The sequence below is a fragment of the Ricinus communis genome, chromosome 7 (assembly GCF_019578655.1).
Source record: "Ricinus communis isolate WT05 ecotype wild-type chromosome 7, ASM1957865v1, whole genome shotgun sequence".
Taxonomy (NCBI): domain Eukaryota; kingdom Viridiplantae; phylum Streptophyta; class Magnoliopsida; order Malpighiales; family Euphorbiaceae; genus Ricinus; species Ricinus communis.
This window is the reverse complement of record NC_063262.1, coordinates 7486332-7505756: the sequence shown is the minus strand read 5'-3', so window position 1 is coordinate 7505756 and position 19425 is coordinate 7486332. Positions and strand designations below refer to the sequence as shown.

The 19425-nt window shown below is 34.2% G+C and overlaps 2 protein-coding genes across 3 annotated transcripts; one reads left to right on the top strand and one right to left on the bottom strand.

The window, feature by feature from the left end:
- Nucleotides 1–828: 828 nt before the first annotated feature.
- Nucleotides 829–7150, bottom strand: LOC8265619 (apoptotic chromatin condensation inducer in the nucleus). Of its 2 annotated transcripts, none has more exons than XM_048376376.1 (6): nucleotides 6699–7150; nucleotides 4295–5688; nucleotides 2104–2304; nucleotides 1858–2009; nucleotides 1201–1655; nucleotides 829–1090 (listed from the first exon to the last, which is right to left on the bottom strand). In XM_048376376.1, exons 2-6 carry the CDS (start codon nucleotides 5658–5660, stop codon nucleotides 994–996), a joined length of 2271 nt encoding a protein of 756 aa, XP_048232333.1. In that variant the 5' UTR covers nucleotides 5661–5688; nucleotides 6699–7150; the 3' UTR covers nucleotides 829–993. The 2 variants fall into 2 exon arrangements, with proteins under 2 accessions (XP_048232333.1, XP_048232332.1); XM_048376375.1 differs by having other exon boundaries at nucleotides 6703–7149.
- Nucleotides 7151–12967: 5817 nt separating this feature from the next.
- Nucleotides 12968–18933, top strand: LOC8265618 (MICOS complex subunit mic60). Its single transcript, XM_002528942.4, has 12 exons — nucleotides 12968–13255; nucleotides 13407–13470; nucleotides 13761–14525; nucleotides 15333–15434; nucleotides 15575–15724; nucleotides 15867–15944; nucleotides 16094–16186; nucleotides 16298–16417; nucleotides 17368–17445; nucleotides 17583–17762; nucleotides 18223–18324; nucleotides 18478–18933. Exons 1-12 carry the CDS (start codon nucleotides 13245–13247, stop codon nucleotides 18712–18714), a joined length of 1980 nt encoding a protein of 659 aa, XP_002528988.3. The 5' UTR covers nucleotides 12968–13244; the 3' UTR covers nucleotides 18715–18933.
- Nucleotides 18934–19425: the final 492 nt, after the last annotated feature.

The window sequence follows — 19425 nt, the reverse complement described above, 5'->3', positions numbered from 1 at the left end:
ATATATTAAAATAATAAAATATATAAAATATATTATTTTTTATATCTAAATATTTCTTAAAATATCTAATAGATTAACACAATTAACTTCTCTAAATGACTCCAACAATAATATATTAAAATTTAAGCTTAACTTCTTAAAAATTATATATTTTACATTTATCATTAAATTTATGAAATTTAAAATATAATCTTAAATTGTTAATTTTAATATCATATGCTTTAATATTAATTCAATTAAAAGTTAAAAAATAAATCACTCATATTAGTAAAATATTATAATTCAAAACACATAAATTCATAAAATTAAAAATTAATATTAATATATTATATAATAATATTTTAATAATAAAATGAGTAAGCCAATTTCTCTTATTATTGTTGAAATTTCCACCAAATTAATTTTACTAAAAAATACAAGATTTGATAACAATTGACAATTAAGCCTAATATTTCTTTTTTATCAGATAATATGCAGGAGAAAGAGCGACCAACACCAACTTTACGGTAAGTGAGAAACCCAACGAGGCTACCACCCTAGGGGGTTAAGCCTAATATATTTTATGACACTTTGACAATTAAGCCTAATATTTATGTCGACAAGTTCTATGTTCAAATAATGGTAACTGAAATAGTAAGAATCATACGCCAAAAGAAGCTTAACTAATGGTCAAAGTGGGGAAATAAAGTAGTAGCAGCCGTAAGAGAAATTTTAAGATACACAGCTAGGAAATCAATACTGTGGCATAGAGGCGTATTGCCGTTGACTTAACAAAAGTTTCTACAGATTCGGACAGACAAGACATAACAAACCACCATCACAAGGAAGTTAAAGTAAAATTCCACCACTTAAGTTTTGCTTCCAGAGTTAAAATTCATGTGAAAACATGACGCACAATGGATTTCTTGTTCCAACAGAACAAAAAAAAAAAGAAACATGATATACAGAGCTCTTGGTTCAAACGTTTTCTAGCACTAAAAAGAACTTAAGCCTTTAACAAGAGGCAGTCTTCGGAAAATCCCAATCCATCAACGAATCACATCTCTCTGCTTGGCTGGAACAATTCCTTCTACAAGCAAAACCTGCAGACCTGCAAAGACGCAATTATGTGATACTATCTAACCATTTACCTAACATACTGACCAACCCATAAGAAAATCTTAAGAGCAGCCATGGAGGAGATATTAGCCTGATCCCTACTGCTTGGCATTTTTTCCCCTTTCTGTAAGCTTTGCTGCAACTTGTTCTTCTGACAAGGGAAGATAGTAGATTCGAGGAGTTGCTCTGGTTTTCCGGAAGAGGTCATCCAGAGTGACAATAGGAGGATCATGTTTCTCTGGAAGTGGAGTCGGTGGTGGATGGCCAAGCCGTTCTTTGGCTGGGGGTGGGTTAGATAGAGGTGGTGGAGGTGGAAGAGGTGGTGGGGGGGGAAGTTGCTGCCTAGAAACATGCAGACGAGGAGAAGGCTGAGGTTGCGAAGATGGAGCAGCAAAAGCACCAGGAGTTGGTGCAGCTGGAGACTGAGGAGCCTCCACTTTCATTTTCACTTCCTGGGGATCAACGAACTCGGCCACTAAAAGTTTCCCACCATTTGGAGGCCATTGTAGGTTATACACCGCATTTCGTGTCTCTATGGCTTCTTCCATGGATGAATACTGCATCAACAAAGAGTTCCCCACATAACTAGTAAGTAACGAGTAATTGCAGATTCAACAACAGATAACCAACAAGTCTTATGGCCAGAAGAACAACAATCCTCCCACATTCAAATGAATTACAATTTTTAATTAAATCATCATAGCAGCAGGTCCTTAGACAATGAGAAAGAGGAATATAGATCGAGTGAGGAGGCCTTACGCTCACGTAGCAGTGGGTTTTGATTTGGTCCATCCAGAAACTGGTAACATTGCCAGTGTTTCCTAGAAGCACTTGAACAGCTTTCAGTGTGAAAGGACGCAGAAAATTATCTATTCTGAGGGAATCAGTTGGAGGTCTTTGCGATGGTGGAACTGCCAAACAATAGAATTAAGAACACATAAATTTAAGTTTTAACCACTCCCAACACAACTGGATACATATACATTCAAAAGAACCGTATCTCACCAATACGTTCTTTTGGAGTATTCTCATTGCTAACTGAAGAGTCAGATCGAGAGAGGTTGCGTCTTGAAAGAGCAGGCTGAAGAACATTTTTTGGTGTGGTGGTAGGAGCTAGATTAGAGCTTTGTGGTTCAACTACCTTGACACTTTCAGAATTCCATCTGCGTTGCCTCTTTACCGGCTCAGTGCTTCCAACAGCTTGATCTGCCAATAACACACAGGACGCCAAATAAACATGAGAGCCTAGCTCTCATAAGTAAAAACACACACAAGTAAATTTTTATAATAAAATTTTGCCTTGACAAACAACAGACATGACTTAATTAATAAAATAACAACCAAAATGTTGTTGTATAGGTAAAACTTATGAGAATATTATCCCACAAACATCCAGAATCAAATCCATACTATATACATAAGCTTCACTTGAGCAAAAGCCACAACAGACTGTATAAGCCGGACTACAAAAGTCAACTTTAAGAATTTAGCACATAACTCAATTCAACTCAACTAAGCCTTAATACCAAGTTAATTGGGGTAGGCTATAAGGATCCTCTTTCTCCCCTCCAAATGATTTTGAGATCTATCTTCGGAAAGATAGCCACCAGATCATCTTCTACACTTTTTTCCCTAGTTTAGGCCTCCCCTTCCTTGCTCAACTCCACCAACCTTAGCATAGTCGACCTTTCTAACCAGAGCATCAATAGGTCAGCGATTCACATGCCCATACCATCTCAATCTACATTCTCTGTAATTACCAGCCCCATTTTTTCCTAACCCACTACTCATTTGGGACTTCAACCATTTTTAGCAACTTGCTGCCCCTTCATTGCCAATCACTCACTACCATACATCACAGCAGGTGTTATTGCAGTGCAGTAGAACTTGCCTTTCAGCTTAAAAAATTAGCACATAAATGGCCCAAAACTACAAGCTGAAATCTATTTGTTTAGTCCAAGATACTCTTAACAAGCAACTTGACTAACTATGTTGATATGAGGTACTTGTACTCCAGCAAATGCTAGAAGTCTAAAAGAACAGCCAAACATGGCCTCTTCGAAAGCACCTTAAACATTGACAATGTTCCCTTTTCAGAATTAAGAGCATAAAATGAAACCTATACATTTACCTGAAGTTTGCCTATAACAATAAAACTCTGAGAAGGCCAGGTTTCAATGAAGCCACTGATGGAAAAGAAAGACCACTGCTTTCAAAAGGTTTTCAAAAAATTCAAATGCACAATTTGCTAGTTGAAAGAGAGATAAAAACTGCTTTTTTCTAAGAACATGGACTAAGGAGACTCCAAACTGTTTCATTATCCACTTATAATTACTAATTACATGGATACAACTTTAAATTGAGGGTTACAAATATTCAGGCACTGCAAATTATTCTACTTACAATAACATATATGAAAAAATAATCACGAAAAAATCCAAAAAGAAGAAAGAACTAAAACAATCAAGAAAAAAATTTCTGTTTGCCACAAGAATAAGCATCTATATGCCGTAAATCTACACCAGCATGGATATAGTTAGAAACAAAAGTTTCTCAAATTCATTTTAAATATCATGAACGATATAAATAAATATCACAGACAGCTCCAGATACATCAGATATAATGCTAGCAGGGCTTGCAATTTACCAGTTATAACTACTTTTGTGATTGCACAGCTGAGACTCAACTACAGGGCACTAAAAAGGAAAAAAAGAAAAAAAAAAAGAAGGTTGATCACGGTCTCAGATAAACCACGCATTCCTTCAGTTTAATTTAGATAATTATTTTTCCAATCTAGACATGGTACAATGTCTAAATCATCTCCTATATGACAAAGGCCACCAATACCTGAGCAAGACAAGCATTAAACTCAATATACATCATGAAAACTAGGTCTTCTAGAATTCAGTTTATGGTATGAGTATGCTTTTGCATGAACCATTAAACAAAGTACTAAAATGTAGCATCGTTCAGATAATAGGGAAATAATCAAAACCTGGATGCCATTACTAACTACTGATAGGCATGATAGATGCAAGATAATTTGAAACCTCATAACCCATGAGTCAATTTATAACGCATGAAATTCTAACAGCAAAAGTAAATTATAATATTGGTATAAGTGAGTATATTAGCAAAAGGGATATAGCAGAAGGATAATTAAAAAAAAAAAAAAACTCAAAGTGCAAGACCCACCATTAAGCTTTCTTTTCTCAGCAGGCACAGCTGGACGAGTTTTACTTTCCGCACCCATTTCCTTTTCATCAATAGACAAGTTGTTCCCCACATCATCAATAAGATTTTCCTCTTTCACAACATCCATTTCACTTTTCTCACTTTTAATTTCAATATCATCAGAGTTATACTTTGAGTCAATTTGCTTACTCTCTAGAACATCTTCCTCCATAGAGTCATCACCGGAACTTCTGTCTAAATTTAACTTTTCCGAGTACCCCACATCTACAACATCATTTTTCTTGCTTATATCCGCATTTGTAGCATTGCTGTCGTCTTTCTCTTCAACAGATGCCTTCTTCTCTTGTGGCTCTTCAACATCCATTGGATGTGATTCGCCACCAACTGGTACAATATTATTGGATGATTCCTCCACCATTTCTGGCTTAACATCTAGTTCTAGTTTGACATTGTCAGTAATTATATTATCCTTTAGTTCAGTCTTTTCATTAATTGACACAGAATCAGTAGAAATAGAATCAGATTTTACTTGAAACCCTAAATTAGGGCTGACCTCAGATACCTGGTTGTTTGGAGTAGAAGAGTCATGCATTACATCCTCGTGTGGAGACCTCAAACCCTCATTCTCCAATAGGGGCTTTGGATCCTCATTGTCCAGCTGGGATTTTGAAACATCAGTGTCCAGCTGAGGCTTGGAACCCTCATCATCCAACTCAGCCTTGGAACCCCCATCATTCACCTCAGGCTTGGAAGCCTCACTGTCCATCTGGGATTTTGAATCATCATTGTCCAGCTGAGGCTTGGAACCCTCATTGTCCAGCTGAGACTTCAAATCCCCATTCTCTTCATGTGTTTCAGAATTTTTTGCATCCTGCCCACCCAATGTTACTTCAGATGCCACATCCTCAGAAACTTCAAAGCTGGTTTGCAAAGTAGCCGCAGGAACAGCAAGCTCCCCTTCAACCCTAGAAGAATCATTACCACTCACTACGACATTTTCCCTAGGTTCTTCGCCAGTGACTTCAGCACTATTATTGATATCAACCTGAACCTTAACCTTAACATCACCCACATCCTCAATTTTTTCAGCAACAAATTTCGTGACAACTTCAGCTTTTCCAGTAACAACTGGCACAGCTTCAGAACCTTCAATACCATCAACAGGCTGGTTATCCAAGTCAATACCAGTAATCACATCTTTTGCATTATTTTCCCTATCAATTCGAAGTGCTTCATCTAAGCGTTTTATCAAATCATCCTTCAAACCTTTCGTAGTCAATTTCCGTCTCTTAAGCTCTTCCTTTAACTCTGTAACCTTCCACTGATCTATTGGCCGATTTTCAAGAATTGGGTATTTCGATGACATCTTTCCAACTAAAATCACTTTGACAATCCTTAACAAAACATAAAATGAAAATGCGATCAACCACTTAAATCTCAGTGGAATATAAAGAAATGTTAAGGGACAACCCCGTAATGAATTAAAATGACATGAAAGGACCACAGCAGAAAAGCAACCTGATAGTGACACAATTATACAAATCAACATACTGCAGCAAGGAATGCATAGCCAAATAATCAATTTAACATTTGCATAAATGAAAACTCTATAAAACATGTAGAAGTGGATTAGGCAGGGGAACATATGAACTGATAAAAATTCCCTTCACGTTTAATAAATATTAACCCACCCAAAGAAACCATATTTCAAAAGTTATTTTGATTAGAGAAAAAAATCATAAATTATATTTAATAAGGACTGCATAAATTATATTTTATAATTATAAATATACAAATTAAGATTCCAGAAAAAAATAAAGGATATTTATCAAATTAATATAAGATTAAAGTTATAATTTATTTTATTGATTTAGCAATATTCAAATTTTTGGTCAACATATTTTGATTCAAATACTATAATTCTATCACAAATTAGCCATACAGTAGTATCCAATTTATATTAAAAGCATTATATTCACAGAATACCATAATGACTAGTAAACCATAGACATGTAATTCCAATGGAGGAAAAAAAAAAAATAACTCAAGAAATTTCAAATGCAAAAAAAAAAAAAAAAAAAAAAAAAAAGCATATATAGATCACTCAACTAATCCAACTGTAGGAAATCGTGCACTTTAACAATAACATAATCACTCTCTGGCATGCATCAGATTTAATGGTCCATAATAGGTAATTACCCAACAAAAATACACTTTAACATCTCATGAAAATGGAAGATACTTTTGGTATCCAATCTGGAAATATGAGGAGATTATTAATCATGCAAAAAAGCGTACAAGACTCTTAATAATGAACTTATCTAAAATACAATGTTGGCTTAATTCAAATTAAAACAAGAAATGCAATCAAAATCATAACAATTAACTAAGCAATGTAACTCACTTACAAGATTGTTCAATTGGCAGTCCCTTAAGAGAACAAAAGGCTCACAAAAGAAGAACGAGAAATGTGTGAAACCCTAAATTTCACAACACAAAAGCCACCATTAGACATACATAAACAAACAACAGAAAAGCCACCAAAACAACACAACAACTAAAAGACCCAAGAACTCAATCTGCCTCCCGACGCCAGATTCTGCTTCCTGAAACAAAACGAACAAAATAAAGAAAAACTAAAACGAAGAAAACATCGTAAAAGAATAAAAACAAATGTACGAAGCAACAGGGTTTTCTAGAGATACGAAAGTGAAAGCGTTTGCCTTCGGATTTTTTTTTTCTCTCGATTTATTAATTTAACTTCTTATCCTTGTGGATTTTGAGAGAGAAAATGAGAAAAGGGAATTTAGGGTTTTGGTGGTGTAGTTATTTTGTTTGTTTTGTGAATTTGTTAATCGATTAATAAATTTGGCGAGTGGGGGGTGCTGTTGGCCTTGAATTACTGATTTTTGTTGTTAGTGAAATGACTGAAACACCCTCAAGGGACCTCTTCGCTACCCTGTAACGGTCACGAGCACTGTTAAAAAAAAAATAGTAATAATAGTAGGATACGCGGGGAGAGAGACACGGGTGATTAAAATAAGGTTTAATTCCTTTTAATAGCTCATTTCACAATATTATTGTTTTTATAAATATGCCGAAAAAGAAATTGTTGTTTTGCATCCACATAACTTTTATGAATTAACAAAACTCGACATTAAACTCATTTTTAAGAGTTTAAATTTATATTAGATAAAAATATTACAATATAATCTTTTTTTATCTATACAATATAAAAGTAATATCCTCACACTTATGGGATTATATTGAATTAAGAGAATCAAAAAACTTTGATAGAATTTAAAAGTCATAGTATATTTAATAGTAATTCTAAAATATTCTTTATAAATCATGAGATATTCAATATTGACTTTTAAAGATTTTTAAAAGTCTATCAAAATTAGAGAGTATTTAATTATAACTTTAAATAAAGTCTATAAACATAAATTAGTATTAAAAAGTTAATTAACTTTTATAGACATAGAATTTTATATATTTTGAATTATTTTTTATGCCTTGTTATTAATAGAAAAATCTCAAGAATTCTCTTTCACCTCTCCTTAACATTTAAATAAACTTTTTTAAAAAAATTTATTTTTCTTTTATTATAAATTGAATTATGTTTTCCTTTTCTTTAGTCAAAGTGTTCATGTTGTGATGTAAAAAATTTAAAAATAGATATGAATTTGACGCAGCAATAAAATAAAGTATGTTACTTGCATATGGATTGCATGTAACATTATATGGAACAATGCTTAAAGTAAACATAGAAAGGAAAAGAATAAAATAATAAAAGTAGAATGATTAATTTTATTTTTAAATAATTGAACAATAGAGAAATAATAATTTGTGAAAATTAATAAAAGTCTATCAATTCTATAAAAGTATTTTTAAGTAAAGTCTGTAAAAGTTATTTATAAATTCATGATCTCTAAAGTCATTAAAATTTTTTGAACTTTTTAAAAGTATTTAACTTAAAAAAAAAGTCTATAAAAATCTTAATTAAACACTCTCTTTATTATAAAAGTAAAAATTCACTTAGTGCAAATATGAGAATTAAATTAACAGTTGATTATGATTATCAGTTGTTGATCTTTAAGTCTTATCAAACATATTTAATTTACCTGTGGAGTGAGAAATAACTATTAACTATATAAAACCTCCAAATCAAATACATATTACTTATGAGCTGATAGCTTATTTGATTCTTTTATTTATTTGGATGACATTATTCTTATTAAAGAATATTAGTAATAACTTTATTTTAGTCAAAAATCAATATGAAAATACAACCAATAAAATGAATATAATTAAATATAAACATCTAGAGAAAGAGAAAGAGAAAATTAAATATAAAATTATATAATGATTCAACCAATTTCTTGCCTATATCCATTCTTCAAATTTCATTTGAGATTATACTATTAATGATTTTTTTACACATGCCATATCATACTCAAATATTCCATAGCTTAAAACTTCTTATAAGTGTTTTAATGACTAATAGTAAGTGTTTTTCTACGACTAACACTTAATTCAAGTATTTTCTTATAATTAACATTCAAACCTCTAAACTTAAGTGTTTCTTAAGGTACATGCCTAAACCTTTCTTAATATTTTATGACTCACAAACAATTTATACAATAGAGAATTATGAGAGAACAAGAAATCAAGTTCACTCTTACAAATAACACTAAGAGGTAGAGTGAACCCATAACCCTACACAAAACGTTTAGTTCTATAAATGAAGAAAAAAAGAGGGTCTGTTGATGATTTAATTGCTAAAAAATGTGTGAAGATATTTCTCACTTGTATATTATCTTTAGTGTCACGACCCCACCTGTGGGCCCGTGACCGGCACTAGGGAATGGGTAGGCTTAAGGCCACCGAAACCCGTAGTAAGCCTGACACTCACTGATTTAAACAAATCTCATCTCAAATTAATATTATTAAAGCCACAATTTATCTTAATAGTTACACTTTACAAAATTACTTCGGTCTACCAGAAAAACTAGGCGAGACCCGAAGCTCAGAAAATTTACAACTGATACATTTACTATTACTACTGCGGAGAATCTAAAACTTATCAATTTACATACCAAATCAAATACATCACCCGATGATGAAGGAGTCGGGTTACTGAATAAGAGTCGCGGGAGAACTAAGGTCGAATCCGAAAAAAAATAAATGGAGACTGGTCTAGAGTGAGTTAAAATCAAATAATCTAGGGACTATTGCATTCTTCTCGGAAAATATAGATTATTCAAATCGATTATATCAAACCATGCACGTAAATACAAATCACATTATAATCAAATACCATAATAAATAAATAAATAAAAATATATATTTACTTTTCACGGGACGAGTGGCTCGGTAGAACCCTAAACCCCAAAATCTAGTAGCCATTCGGCTCTCTTAATCCAATAAGATCGACGCCCGAGAGCAATGCTCGACCAGGGACCTTACCTCCAGAGTATGGTCACTTAAATATCCAAATAAGAAATCTAGTAGCCATTCGGCTCTCTTAATCCAATAAGATCGGCCACGAGAGCAATGCTCGACCGGGGACCTTACCTCCGGTCACTTAAGTATCCAAATAAGAAATCTAGTAGCCATTCGGCTCTCTTAATCCAATAAGATCGCCCCCGAGAGCAATGCTCGACCGGGGACCTTACCTCCGGTCACTTAAGTATCCAAATAAGCCGGCCCAGGAGAGCAATGCTCGACCAGGGACCTTACCTTGACAATTTACACAAATCGAGCCATGCTCGACCAGGGCAAACCCATAAATATCTTATTACATGTCCATGATCATTACCAGTGGCATGTTCTACAAGCCACATTTCCCAATTCGCAATCATCACATATAATAAATATCATTATTTGATGAACTCAACCAACACATACTCGGAAATAAAGATTAAAGATTTAAGGTAAAACAACGTGCAATTTGTGAGGGAAAAATAATAACGCTTATCTTATTATAACATACTAATAATAATATTTATATTATTTCAAATATTAATAATCAAGTGAAATCATTTATCTTGCGATACTAATAATCATATTAAGCACAAATTCTAAATAGCATATTAAAATCAGACTAGCAATAGCACAAAGATTAAATGACTTTAACTCACTGGATTGGGCGACCTCCTAGCTCTGCTCCGGTGCCTCGGTTGGGCGGGCAGACAGATCATCTAATCACGGAAAATAATTTATCAATCTGTTGAGACAATCCATCATTAATCCTAGGTCTAGACTCCCGCAGAATCTCGACTCGGGAGAATTCTACCGAAAATCCGGCAGAACCTCCCCTACAACACGAACATTACCCCCCGTAAAAACGGGTCCAGGACCTGCCAGAAGAACACTTCAAATACTTAACGATTCAAACAACGGGAGTCGGGTCCCCGAACTTCACTATTTTCCGACCTCACACAAAGACAAAATACGACTATGGCAGCCAGACAAATATTTATGACTCACAAATATCATCAAATACACAATATAATCCAATAGACACAATTAAACCAAGAATTTCTAAAATTAACGGGCCAAAGATAATTACAGGGCGCTCGATCGCTCGGTCGACTGCGATCCGAACACACCATCGGACTCTCGCTTTCGATTTTCCGATCTGACACCCGATCATCCGGGAGAGATTTGCGGACGATCTCGACCGTCGATTCGCGAAGCCCGATCGCCACGAAACCGGTGCCATCGCGAAGCTTGGTGAGGAGAGTCGGGATACGTCCTCCGATCGTCCATCCTCGCCGAGCTCATGGAAAATAAAAATGCTGCCCCTACTTTCTCTCTCCATCGGATCTTAGTCTCCGGCCACCACAGGCGTTGTAAAAGAGAGCCCTTGCCGAGAGGGAGGCCGATCGCCACTGACTCGGCCCGGAAGCGGACCTCCCGCTGCGCGATTGCCGGCCAGACCCGACGCGCGACCGCCTTCATCCTCTTCTTCTTCGGCCATCACCCTCTCTCTCTCTCCCGATCTACTTTCTCTCTCCCCGATTTCTTTCCCTTCAATATCGACATTAGGCCTCCAAACTTTTTCTTATTACAATTTGGTCCCTCAACTTTCTTAATTACTTACAATTTCATCCCGCAGAATTCCAATTTGACCCCCAAACTTTTTTTTAGCCTTTCAATTAAGCCCCTAACTATTTAATTTGGGCCAAAACCGAATTACTGAAAATACACAATTACACAAATACCCTTGACCGACATATTTATTTACAAAAATACCAAACTCACAAATTTTCATTAAAACCCCATAAAAATAAAATTATACTTTTAATCCTTATTCCAAAATAATCCTCCAATTAAATCCTATACACAATTAAATTAAATAATCAATTTACAACTTAAAATTTAATACTACTAATCAATTATAATACCAATTTTCCCAAAATTTTTTTATAAAAACATCCTTTATAATTTCTTCCAAAATTTTCCAATATATAAATTTATTTATATAAATATGCATTTGAAAAAATTTGAATAACCAAAATATAATTATTTCTCAAATAGTTTACTTGAATAAAAATAAAGCTAAAATTAACTTAAATAAAAACTCACTATTAAATATATAAAAAAAAAAAATTCCGGGTGTTACATTTAGAGACCTTAAAAATATTTTAACCCCATGTTTAAAGCGAGTATTTATAATTTCTTTCCTCCATATAGTATTGCAATTGATTGGTAAGCTAAATCTTCATTAATAATTATAAAATCAATATTAAATGTACTGTCAGGGATAAACCACAAATGAGAAGCTAATTTCGCACTCAAGAATACCATTTTATGGCCGAGACAAATATTTAGCGATTGTAAAAATTAAAAAAATCTAATGGTTAGTGATATGTGACACTTACTCATTTGCAAACGATGTGGCCATTGGCTTTGCTGAATCACGACTTCATTCGCTATTACTATATAGGTCTCGATCTCTATTGTAGTCTTTTACAAACGCGACACTTTATGATGGGGATGATTAATTTAAAATTCAAAATATTAAGTTATACAATTTCAAGTGGTGAATTTTTTTTTATTAGAAACGTTTATTGGTCTACTATAACTTTTTAGTTTTGAGCAACTTCAAAATATAAAAACCAATAAAAAAACTTTAGTTTGTGATTTAATTTGATAAAATGTGAAGTACGAGTCTTTTAGCCAATTAATCCTAACTCTAATACCAAATTTGCAATTATTCCTTTATTTATTTAAGGAATAAGACTCAATTTGCCCCTTGAATTCTTCTAAGTGGATCAATTCATCCTTTTTGGTATTTTTTGTATTCAAATTAGTTTAAAGTTTTGCCTTTTTAGCTTAAGTTTTGCCTTAGTTGAGAGAGTGACTCTCTCACTCTCCCTTAATAAATAAAAAATAATTTAATAATTTTTAAATATATATTTTATAATCTAAATACGACATCAATATTCAATTATATATAAATATATAATGGTTTAAAATTTAAAATTAGTATTTATTATTTTTTTTTTATTATATCACTTTCTTATCAGAGATGGTGAAACTCGCATCTACAAAATATCAAATTGAGCTAAAAGATAAAAATTTTGATTAAATTATTCTAAAAGGTCAAAAAGGGTTAATTTGATCTAAACTAATAAGTTAAGGGGGAAATTGAACCTTATTGCTTTAAATTTTTTCTCAGCTGCTCTCGCCTATAGACTGTGTAAGCAAGCTTGATAATCGGAGGTAATAATAATAATCGGAAGTCTCAGGCAGCTCTCTTCCGTTGTCTGCCGGAGCGCGATCGGTCTGTACTGCTAAAATTAAACAAACCAACTAGACCCTTTATCAACAATTACTACCAACGCCAATAGCTTAACTTCTTTCTCTGAGTCATTTTGTCGAAGATTTTGCACTCTCACCTAATTCCACTACTTCCATAGAAAATTACTTTAAGTAAGCAATGTTCCGAAGGTGCGTACTGTCTACTTTGCATTGCATTGCATTTCATCATCTAATCACAATACCCAAATTTGTCTTTGACTTGAATAACAACTTGTGTTCTAGGGCTTTCTTCTTTTTTCTCTTGTAACACAATTGAACATTATTGTTGTTCTTTTTGCAGGTCAATTTTGGAATTTTCATCTCGTCGATCAATTAGGAGGATTCCGAGACGAGATACATCTCAGGCATGTAATTTTGTTGACCCATTTTGACATTATTTAATTATTTCTAGAAATGCATGTAAGGTGTTATCTTGAGTTGGAGTATTTTTCTGCTGTAATTTGTTATCTAATTATCCCTCAAATTAATTTGAATGTTTTGTTCGTTTAAGATTTGTTTATTTCTTTGAATGCTTTGTTTGTTTAGAAAACGAATGGGGAAATAAGTAGTTTAGCTTCATCACCTGGTAATTTTATGCTGATGATACTAAATTCTGGTTCTTCCTGTTATTTGGCCCTGTGCAATGCAATTGCAGTCAATACCGTCACTTCTTTCTTTGAGGAAGGAGTTTTCAACCTCACCTCAACAAAATGCATCCCCAAAAGCTGGGTCCGGCAGCAAACCACCCGAATCAAGGAGTAATTTACCTAAAGTTGCTGCAGGAAGTGCTATTGTTGGTGGAGCTGGTCTATTAGCATACCAGTCTGGTTATTTAGACCAATATATTGGTAAACAGCAGCAAAATTCAGCTAGGAATGGCATTGATTATAAGGATGTAAAGGACACCCAGATTTCGGGAGAGCAACTGGCATCAACCATTAGTGAAGAGTCTGTGAAATTAGGTCATGACGTGGAGCAGACTGCACAAAAGGTTCAAACCGAGATAGACCTTCCTCAATTCGAAGTTCAGCAGAAGGTTGAGAGTAAGGTTTATCTTCCTCGTGTTGAGACTGAGCAGAAGGCTGAAACTCATGGAGATCTTCCTCTTGTTCAAGCTGAAGAGAGGGTAGAACCAGAAACAGATATTCGTCCTCATGAAGCAGTGAGGGACATTGAAGAAAAATCTGATGTGGTAAATGATGGATCAGTTGCTGTTCAAGAGAAACAACGACAGGAGTTTTCTCAAAGTACAAAAGCTAAATATAGTCTTGGCATGGAAAACTCAGAATCAAAAATTACTGGAGAAACAAGTGAAGGAGTTCAAGTTCCAGAAGTAACAACTCAGGTCACAGTGGTTACTGATGAAGATGCAATAAAAGTGGTGCCACCTCAGCAGCTTGACACAGAAGACGGTTCAAAGGTACTACTCTGATGATAATTGCCAATACCTATATATTATTTCTTTTTCAGCTTCATGCTCTTTAAATTGTAACATCTTGGAGCATTTCTTAATTAAGTACAATCAATTTACTTTCAAACAATTCACTATGCAACAGAATGCACGAACCTTAGATATTATTCTCCCTTTTGTTGTTTTCTTCATGGAACTCATGTTTTTATTCAACTGGAAAAATCAAATACAAAGACAAGTTGGCAAGAAATGCAGATGATATGTTGCGGCAATATTTTCTACTGGTTTGCGTCAGAAACCATAGCATTTCCTGGTAGCCTAAGTGGAAGAAGGTTTTGTGAGGAGGCTTCTTGATGCAGTTTATATTCCTCCCCATAGTCATAGCTTGAATCCTATCCAAACCTGTTATGGGGAGAAAGTTGTCTTCCCATCAACCACTCTGACTAGTAGTAGAAAGTTTAAAAAGTCAATTATATGTTTTGCAGGGTCATTTTAGCAAAAAAAATTCTATTCTACTTCTCAATATTATCTAGCTTGTGGCCTTTTACAGGCATATTGGTATAATGATTGAAGTAAAGTATGTTGGTTGTGAAAACCAAGGATTCTACACTTATTCAATGGAGAAACCAACTAAACCAGGTCCTGATTTGTATTTGCATATCCAAGTTTGATTGGGAAAGGCATCTACCATAAGAATTATGATAACAAATATGTTTCCAGTTTATGGTACTTCTTTTGTATGGATATCATACTTGATGTTGTTATGTTCATTTTATATTATTTATAAGTTATATTTATGGTATTCCTCTACTGCAGGCTGCACTTGGCAATATTACAGAAGCAGCCAGTTTACTTGAGTCATACCATCTCAAGGATAGGGCTGAAGAAAGCACTGCAACAGAGGGCCCTGGAGAAGAGGTAGTTATAAGCATCCTCCTATCCTATTTTGTGCATGCTCCTGTCTTAAGACTCTGAGGAATGCCCAATTACTCTAACACAACATAAAGCAAAAACAAACAATAATATTTATGCTAGATTTTGGTTCTTTGAAATAATAGGCTCTTGGTCCCGTAGAAGAACTGGATGATGGTTTTGTAATGAAAGATGGAAAGCTGGTTATGAGTTTTCTCCAAGCGATTCATGCTGCTGAACAGAGGCAAGCAGAATTAGATGCCCATGCCTTTGCTGAGGAGAAAAGAGCATTAAAGGTATGGCTTTTTTTATGTATTAGAACTGAAGTACCTGCTGTTGATGCATGCTCTCCAATTTTTTCCCATTATTGCTTTCATTGTGATAACAAGGTTATTGTCATGTTTTTTAGTTCATATTAATCATTTTACTGCCATTCAGGAGAAATATGAAAAGGAACTGAAGGACTTAAGGGCTAGGGAACTCATGCATGCAGAAGAGGCAGCAATGCTTGATAAGGTTGTAAAGATTTTTAGCTGCGTACTCTTGATTTTTGTCTATTAGATTTTAACTCATACAGCTGGATGAACATAATCTTTGTGTACATGTAATCTCTTTTATGCCTTCCCACCATGTTACTACCATCTTTAACCACATTAGAATTTCAGGAAATAAAAAGAGAGCGAGCAAAAGCTGCAGCTGCCATCAGAAACCTCCAAGAAAAGATGGAAGAAAAACTCAGGATGGAGCTTGAACAAAAGGTATGCATATTGTCTTTTCATAAATTTATTTATTTTTTTCAGTAAACAGCATTATATGCCTTACGGCGGTACATGGTAACTCATTAACTCAAGTTGCTGTTCTAATTACAGGAAAGTGAAGCAGAAGCAAATATGAAAAGGATTCAGGAGCTAGCCAAAGCGGAATTGACTTCATCAATTGCAAGTGAGAAGGCCGTACAGATTGAAAAAATGGCTGAAGCTAATCTGAATGTAAGATGCCTTCTCGAGTCACATGAAAGTAGACTTTCATGCTATATATGTTGATATGTGATTTTAAACTCTTTTATGCAAATTTTAACGTTGTATTAATCCATAAATTCTGTGACATATTTTTGATTCGTTAAAATAATGAAAATGGCTAATGAGGATTGTATTGGAATCTTAAAAGAGGCTAAATATATATATATATTGTCCTTGTTCTGGACTGCAAAATTAAATGGAACTTGTGAAAGTTAAAAAGGCACCAAACTTCATTCTTGTTGGCAAAATGGGTATTAAATGCTGATAGAGGATGGACACTTTTTCCCTTTAGTTGCAGGCAAACTTCCCTGTTTATTATTTTTCTTCTTTTATGAGTATGAATTGGAAAAAACTTTAAGCGCACCGAGGGCTTCCAGTATTCTTTATTTATTTTGTTAAATGAAATATTACAGAGATAAGTCATTGGGATTATAAGAGCTGAAAATAAAACCAAATGCCATTGCATAGGAATTGCATATCAGAATTATTATATAAAACAGTGATATTCAGCCTGTAAAATTAGCACCTTATGTGGTGAGTCATCAAATTTCAATCAGCCACTGGCATGCCCTCAGTGCTTTTGCATTTTTTTACACCAGCAAGCAACTGAGGGAGACTACAACAAATGAAAAGTTTCGAATATTTTGTTTTGCATGTATAGAGTATTAGATATAAATCGTTTCCTTTTTATCTGCAATATAAAGGAGTAATCCATTTTGTGCTTCCACATGGAGCTAATCACTTATTTACTTAGCAGAGTTGCTTGAACTTTAAAACATGTTTATTCTGATTATTAACTCCTTCTTTGCATTGTTTTTGTATGTATTTAATTTGCTTCTTATTTGATGCATATGACTTCTGTCAATCAATAACCAAGTAATGCCACAGATATCTCTGTAATATCAATCGTGCTTTTACAGATTAATGCCTTGTGTATGGCATTCTACGCACGGTCTGAAGAGGCTCGCCAGATTCATTCTGTTCACAAGCTTGCATTGGTAGCATCTTTTTAATAATACTTGTTACCCTCTAAGATACATTTTCACTTATTCTCCATTTTCTTTCTAATCTCTGGCCTTGTTGATGTATTCTTTTGGTCTAGCTGGCAAACTGACATCACCCATTTTAATTGCAGGGAGCACTGGCTTTAGAAGATGCACTCTCCAAAGGTCTTCCAATTCAGCAAGAACTAGATGCTTTAAACACATATATGGAAGGCACTGATAAAGACTCTCTTATTCATTTGGTCTTATCAACCCTCCCTGAAGAAACTCGGTACCATGGTACAGATACTCTGTTGCAGTTGAACCAAAAGGCAAGTTACTTTGATGGTCCTATCAATATAACATATGTTGGTTAGTGGTTGAGGCATAGCCAAGTTGGTATCTGTTTATCTCCTCCAAAGAGTGTTTTTGAAATCGAAATGCGCCACTACCAGAAAAATGGTACTAATTGATGTTATGTCAGATTGTCATTCATGTACATTAACTGTTTTCATCTTGGCAGCCTCTACATAAACTTTGTCTCACTATGATATTTGCTTCTGGAATAGATCACAAACTGCAGTCCTTTCAACTTATTATAAGTTAATTTTTGTGGTTATGCAACAAATATTTGTAGATCCCAATATGGCATTTCTATTGGGTACTCTTATTGTGCCGTTATTCTTATTCTAAAGGATGGTTGATCATTTCCAATTGTACTAATTCTGAAAGCTTCAAATTGTTTTTTCCTTCTTCCTTCTATTTATCCAATATTTTCCATTTTTCTTACAGTTCAATGCCTTGAAAGGGACATTGCGGCACTACATTCTGATTCCACCTGGTGGTGGTGGCATATTGTCACATGCTATGGCACAGGTTGCATCTTGGTTGAGGGTATGAAAAATATGATTTTATCTTCCAAAAACAGATTATATCAATTTACTGGAATACCCTTCACAAGGGGGCTGTTAACCCTTTACTATTCGACTAACTTGGGATTTAAGTATCATTTGAGTTGTCTTGAGAATTGCTTTGGCTTTTGTGCAGTTCAAGGAAGTTGACCCATCTGGCGATGGCATTGAATCTGTTATTGCTAGAGTTGAGAGTTTCTTAGCGGAGGGGAAGCTTGCCGAAGCGGCTAATGCTCTCCAAGAAGGACTCAGAGGCAGCGAGGCAGAGGAGATAGCAGGTGATTGGATGAGGCGAGCAAGGAATAGAGCTATCACAGAGCAAGCTCTAAGCGTGCTTCAGTCATATGCTGCTTGCATCAGCCTTACACAGTGATACTAGCACCTTCAATTTAGCAGTACTAGCAAAATTGGTTTAGCATTCGAGCTTTAATGTATTTGTTTCTTCTGATAATTACTCACACAGGAAAGATAAGAATGAGTCTCTTATCCACCAGATCAGTTTTACAAGAGTTTTGTAGGGGTCATGACACCAAAATTGTGTACATTGTCCGCACCTCTATGAATAAAATTTTGTTTCTTCTTGACCCACAAATTGCATTTGATTGATGTCCTTTCTTCAAAAACATGAACTGCTCATAAGCTTCTTGGTTAAAAGTATTTAGGACCATATGATGATGGTGTTCATATTTGTTGAATTGTCATTTATTTTATTTTTTTACATGTTATTTGAATTTGCCAAACAATTTGATTACTATAGGCTATTGGTTTTGTCAACCAGGTGCAATGTGATTCATGCAATGAATTATGCATATATTCTTAATCACTCAAAAGAAAAAAAGAAAAAAACTTAAGCTCTTTGAATTTCTAAATTTGCAGTTATGGACTATGTATTTACAAATAAGCTAATTTTGTTTGCCTAATTCATTGGTTGCAATGCCCAGCCTGTTGAAATCAAGTAATTTACATATAAAACTAACTACCAATATAATATTATGCACATACCTAAAAAGATGTGGATTGCAAGCTAACCTTATACATATATAATTAAATAAAGGAAAATTTTCCAATTTTTATATTTTTTTAT